The sequence below is a fragment of the Zophobas morio genome, unplaced genomic scaffold, assembly GCF_036711695.1.
Source record: "Zophobas morio isolate AGI-343-1 ecotype UQ-CSIRO unplaced genomic scaffold, CSIRO_AGI_Zmor_V1 ptg000008l, whole genome shotgun sequence".
NCBI classification, from domain to species: Eukaryota; Metazoa; Arthropoda; class Insecta; order Coleoptera; family Tenebrionidae; genus Zophobas; species Zophobas morio.
In genome coordinates, this window is record NW_026972113.1 from 13,922,787 (window position 1) to 13,929,472 (window position 6,686).

The 6,686-nt window shown below is 29.6% G+C and overlaps 1 protein-coding gene across 1 annotated transcript; it reads left to right on the plus strand.

The window, feature by feature from the left end:
* Window positions 1-3,732: 3,732 nt before the first annotated feature.
* On the plus strand, window positions 3,733-4,680 carry LOC135124859 (uncharacterized). Its single transcript, XM_064050081.1, has one exon. It carries the CDS (start codon window positions 3,733-3,735, stop codon window positions 4,678-4,680), a length of 948 nt encoding a protein of 315 aa, XP_063906151.1.
* The last annotated feature ends 2,006 nt before the right edge of the window (window positions 4,681-6,686 follow it).

Sequence of the window (6,686 nt, forward strand, 5' to 3'; positions counted from 1 at the left end):
ATCAAAGGGGTGGATTTAATTTTAGTTTTTGCCCTTTTATGACGCGCAGAGCAGCGACCCCGACAGAATTATGGGGGCAATAATGCCGCAACGTCGCATACATCGTCGCATTTCTGGGTTGAAAATTGGGCGGAGGTTATTTCGACAGAATTTTCCTCGCTTCTGAAAGACAGTCCAACAAATACTGCTTAGCTGAAAAATTTTAAAATCTGATTTTGTGGAATTTTACTTTTTCGTGATAACCTCCATGGAGTAAAAACAATATTGAAGGTACTACTCACAGTGTAATAAAAACAAAAGATTTTTTTTATTCTGATAATCTCTATAAAGTAAAAACCAGTGGCGTTAAAACACTCTAACAGCGTTTTTCAATTTTTCTTTTTGTTTCTTTAGTTTTTCAATTTTCCAACGTTTGAACTTTTCAATTTTTAGATTTTGCAATAATTATTCGATCTGAATTTCTCGAATTTATAATTTGTAATTTTTTCAAATAATCGATTTTTCAATCGATTCTTTGGTTTTTAAATTTTAATTTTTTCAATTTTCATTTGTTCAATTTTTCGATTTGCAATTTTTCGATTTAAAATTTCTCGAGTTTTCAATTTTTAATTTTTCAATTTTTCGTTTCTTTGGATTTTCGATTTTTCAATGTTCCTATAAAATCGAAACTTTTTGTTTCCTTCGATATTTTGATCACACAATTTTTCAACTTTTCGACATATAGATTTTCAAATTTTTCAATTTCTCAATTTTTCGATAATTCGATTTCTTGATTTTTACTCCCCATTTTTCGATTTTTCGGTTTTTAGGCTTTTCAGTGTTTTGTTTTCCCGATTTCTCTAGTTTTCGTTCTTTTCTTTTACTAGATTTCTAATTCTGGTTCTTAATTTTTTTATTTTTAGTTCTCAGCGGTTTAATTTTTCCATTTTTCAGTTTTTCGACTTTCCGGTTTTTCAATTTTTGATATTTTGATCTCACAATTTTTCAATTTTTCGACATTTGGATTTTCAAATTTTTCAATTGCTCAAATTTTCGATAATTCGATAAATAACACTCTAACAACTTTTTTCAATTTTTCATTTTGTTTCTTTAGTTTTTCAATTTTCCAACTTTTGAATTTTTCAATTTTTAGATTTTGCAATAATTATTCGATCTGAATTTCTCGAATTTATAATTTATAATTTTTTCAAACAATCGATTTTTCAATGTTTCGATTTTATAATTCTATGGTTTTTAATTTTTAATATTTTTCAATTTTCGTTTGTTCAATTTTTCGATTTGCAATTTTTCAATTTTTATTTTTTTTCTTCAATTTTTAGATTTTGCAAATTTTCGATTTAAAACTTCTCGAGTTTTAAATTTTTAATTTTTCAATTTTTCGTTTCTTTGGATTTTCGATTTTTCAATGTTCCTATAAAGACGAAACATTTTGTTTCCTCCGATATTTTGATCACACAATTTTTCAATTTTTCGACATTTGGATTTTCAAATTTTTCAACTGCTCAAATTTTCGATAATTCGATAAATAACACTAACAGCTTTTTTCAATTTTTCTTTTTGTTTCTTTAGTTTTTCAATTTTCCAACTTTTGAATTTTTCAATTTTTAGATTTTGCAATAATTATTCGATCTGAATTTCTCGAATTTATAATTTGTAATTTTTTCAAATAATCGATTTTTCAATGTTTCGATTTTATAATTCTTTGGTTTTTAATTTTTAATTTTTTTCAATTTTCGTTTGTTCAATTTTTCGATTTGCAATTTTGCAGTTTTTATTTTTTTTCTTCAATTTTTAGATTTTGCAAATTTTCGATTTAAAATTTCTCGAGTTTTCAATTTTTAATTTTCAATTTTTCGTTTCTTTGGATTTTCGATTTTTCAATGTTCCTATAAAATCGAAACTTTTTGTTTCCTCCGATATTTTGATCACACAATTTTTCAACTATTCGACATTTGGATTTTCAAATTTTTCAATTTCTCAATTTTTCGATAATTCGATTTCTTGATTTTTACTCCCCATTTTTCGATTTTTCGGTTTTTAGGCTTTTCAGTGTTTTGTTTTCTCGATTTCTCTATTTTTCGTTTTTTTCTTTTACTAGATTTGTAATTCTAGTTCTTAATTTTTTTATTTTTAGACTTTCACATCGTCAATTTTTCGATTTTTTTTTATTTTTAGTTTTCAGCGGCTTAATTTTTCCATTTTTCAGTTTTTCGACTTTCCGGTTTTTCAATTTTTGATATTTTGATCTCACAATTTTTCAATTTTTCGACATTTGGATTTTCAAATTTTTCAATTGCTCAAATTTTCGATAATTCGATAAATAACACTCTAACAACTTTTTTCAATTTTTCATTTTGTTTCTTTAGTTTTTCAATTTTCCAACTTTTGAATTTTTCAATTTTTAGATTTTGCAATAATTATTCAATCTGAATTTCTCGAATTTATAATTTGTATTTTTTTCAATTAATCAATTTTTCAATGTTTCGATTTTATAATTCTTTGGTTTTTAATTTTTTATTTTTTTCAATTTTCGTTTGTTCAATTTTTCGATTTGCAATTTTTCGATTTAAAATTTCTCGAGTTTTCAATTTTTAATATTTCAATTTTTCGTTTCTCTGGATTTTCGATTTTTCAATGTTCCTATAAAATCGAAACTTTTTGTTTCCTCCGATATTTTGATCACACAATTTTTCAACTTTTCGACATATGGATTTTCAAATTTTTCAATTTCTCAATTTTTCGATTATTCGATTTCTTGATTTTTACTCCCCATTTTTCGATTTTTCGGTTTTTAGGCTTTTCAGTGTTTTGTTTTCTCGATTTCTCTATTTTCGTTTTTTCTTTTACTAGATTTGTAATTCTAGTTTTCAATTTTTTTATTTTTAGACTTTTACATCGTCAATTTTTCGATTTTTTTTTACTTTTAGTTTTCAGCGGCTTAATTTTTCCATTTTTCAGTTTTTCGACATTCCGGTTTTTCAATTTTTGGTATTTTGATCTCACAATTTGTTCATTCGATAGACCAGTGGTGGGTTTGTCACCCCCACCCTGCTCAGGTCTCACTTGTAATTTTAAGATAGAACGTAATAAACCATCGAAGGGACAACAAGCCTATTACTCATCCCTTCAAACGTTCCAACATTTTTGGTCCAATCGAGCCTGATGGAACCATCCATCTGAATCAGCAAAAACAAATAAAACCCGATCAAATGATCCAGGCGTTCTTATAAGACCCGATCAAATGATCCAGGCGTTTTTATTCAAATCACATCTTCACGGCGTCGACACATTCGTAGTGTGTGTGTAAAAGTGAAGGTGTAAGCGATCCAGACGATCCAAGAAAACATCCACCCGATTCACGTGTACGGAGTGCGTCGGGAAGAAAACCAGGCGAGCCAAGAAGAAATCCAGTCGACTCTCACTCCCGGAATTTCCCAAGAAGAAATCCAATCGACTCTCACTCCCGGAATTCGTCAGGAAGAAATCCACGCAACGGTGACGCAAAAAGAATCCATCCGATTTCCACGTCCGGAGTTCGTCGGGAAGAAAAGCAGCTGCCGATCCCGAGCCCCGAGCCATCTCAGCGTCCACATCGTGTCCGAGACGTTCAGGTCAGATCCTTCCTTTTTTTAATTACCTTAAAGCGCAGTTTAAGCAAGCCTCAATTTTTGTTAAATATTCGATTTTGTTGCATACTAGGTTTATATTTTTTGTATTTATTATTTTTACAAAATGGGGGATTTACCAAAACAAAGAGTCGAGCCGTCACGGCCCTTTTACGTATCAGGGGTCGATTATGCAGGCCCATTTTTAATAAAGGATGGGCGTACCAGAACACAAAGACGTGTGAAGGCGTACATTGCGCTATTTGTTTGTTTTGCGACTAAGGCTGTCCACCTGGAGTTAGTAGGTGATCTGACTACCGATAGTTTTTTAGCGGCGATGAAGCGATTCACATCGCGTAGGGGAAATGTGCGAGAGTTATTTTGTGATAATGGCACAAATTTTGTCGGAGCCGAACGAGCCTTGTTTAACTCCAGACAGTTTGAGAACAAATTAGCGAACCATTTTTCCGAAAAAGGAACAAGTTTTCACTTTATACCAGCCAGATCACCACATTTTGGGGGCCTCTGGGAGAGAGCCGTGCGTAGTGTAAAACATCATTTGTTTCGAGTAGTAGGGGATGCCTCACTAACCTACGAAGAATTTTATACCTTTTTAGTTTGCATTGAGGCCTGTTTAAATTCACGACCCCTCACCCCTCTATCTCCTGACCCTAATGACCTGAACGCTCTTACACCAGGACACTTGCTTATAGGGGCTCCGTTGACGAACACCGCAGAAGAAGACGTTACACCACTACCCATCAATCGTCTCTCACGATGGCAGCGGGTGCAGCAGCTCCACCAACAGTTTTGGAAGAGGTGGACCCAGGAGTATCTGTCCGAACTACAAAGGCGCCCTAAAGGTCAACAATCCTCCACATCCCAAGTCGCTGTCGGTTCCTTGGTGGTAATCATCGAGGACAATTTGCCACCATTGAAATGGAAACTGGGACGAGTGCTCCAACTTCATCCGGGGCTAGATGGTGTAGTGAGGGTGGTTACAGTGAAAACATCGACTGGGGTTTACAAACGAACCATAAAAAAGGTGTGCTTACTTCCAGCAGAAGCAGACTAATAAGTGAAGGACCTTTAACATTTCTGATATTTGTAATTTTTATTTATTTATGTCTCAAATTTTGAAGCCTATCCTTCAAGGGGGGCGGTATGTTCATTCGATAGACCAGTGGTGGGTTTGTCACCCCCACCCTGCTCAGGTCTCACTTGTAATTTTAAGATAGAACGTAATAAACCATCGAAGGGACAACAAGCCTATTACTCATCCCTTCAAACGTTCCAACACAATTTTTCAATTTTTCAACATTTGGATTTTCAAATTTTTCAATTGCTGAAATTTTCGATAATTCTATAAATAACACTCTAACAGCTTTTTTCAATTTTTCTTTTTGTTTCTTTAGTTTTTCAATTTTCCAACTTTTGAATTTTTCAATTTTTTGATTTTTGCAATATTTATTCAATCTGAATTTCTCGAATTTATAATTTGTATTTTTTTCAATTAATCGATTTTTCAATGTTTCGATTTTATAATTTTTTGGTTTTTAAATTTTAATTTTTTTTCAATTTTCGTTTGTTCAATTTTTCGATTTGCTATTTTTCGATTTAAAATTTCTCGAGTTTTCAATTTTTAATTTTTCAAATTTTCGTTTCTTTGGATTTTCGATTTTTCAATGTTCCTATAAAATCGAAACTTTTTGTTTCCCCCGATATTTTGATCACACAATTTTTCAACTTTTCGACATATGGATTTTTAAATTTTTCAATTTCTCAATTTTTCGATAATTCGATTTCTTGATTTTTACTCCCCATTTTTCGATTTTTCGGTTTTTAGGCTTTACAGTGTTTTGTTTTCTCGATTTCTCTATTTTTCGTTTTTTTCTTTTACTAGATTTGTAATTCTAGTTTTTAATTTTTTTATTTTTAGACTTTTAGATCGTCAATTTTTCAATTTTTTTTTATTTTTAGTTCTCAGCGGTTTAATTTTTTCATTTTTCAGTTTTTCGACATTTGGATTTTCAAGTTTTTCAATTGGTCAAATTTTCGATGAATCGATAAATATTTTATTTATTTATTTATTTTATTATTATTTATTTTTTATTATTTATTATTAAATAACACTCTAACAGCTTTTTTCAATTTTTCTTTTTGTTTCTTTAGTTTTTCAATTTTCCAACTTTTGAATTTTTCAATTTCTAGATTTTGCAATAATTATTCGATCTGAATTTCTCGAATTTACAATCTGTAATTTTTTCAATTAATCGATTTTTCAATGTTTCGATTTTATAATTCTTTGGTTTTTAATTTTTAATTTTTTTCAATTTTCGTTTGTTCAATTTTTCGATTTGCAATTTTTCGATTTAAAATTTCTCGAGTTTTCAATTATTAATTTTTCAAATTTTCATTTCTTTGGATTTTCCATTTTTCAATGTTCCTATAAAATCGAAACCTTTTGTTACCCCCGATATTTTGATCACACAATTTTTCAACTTTTCGACATATGGATTTTCAAATTTTTCAATTTCTCAATTTTTCGATAATTCGATTTCTTGATTTTTACTCCCCATTTTTCGATTTTTCGGTTTTTAGGCTTTTCAGTGTTTTGTTTTCTCGATTTCTCTATTTTTCGTTTTTTTCTTTTACTAGATTTGTGATTCTAGTTTTTAATTTTTTTATTTTTAGACTTTTACATCGTCAATTTTTCGATTTTTTTTTTATTTTTAGTTTTCAGCGGCTTAATTTTTCCATTTTTCAGTTTTTCGACTTTCCGGTTTTTCAATTTTTGATGTTTTGATCTCATAATTTTTCAATTTTTCGACATTTGTATTTTCAAATTTTTCAATTGCTCAAATTTTCGATAATTCGATAAATAACACTCTAAAAGCTTTTTTCAATTTTTCTTTTTGTTTCTTTAGTTATTCAATTTTCCAACTTTTGAATTTTTCAATTTTTAGATTTTGCAATAATTATTCGATCTGAATTTCTCGAATTTATAATTTGTAATTTTTTCAAATAATCGATTTTTCATTGTTTCGATTTTATAATTCTTTGGTTTTTAATTTTTAATTT

Coding starts and splice junctions, on each gene's coding strand:
- LOC135124859 (XM_064050081.1), top strand. CDS start 3,733: ATGGGGGATTTACCAAAACAAAGAGTCGAGCCGTCACGGCCCTTTTAC.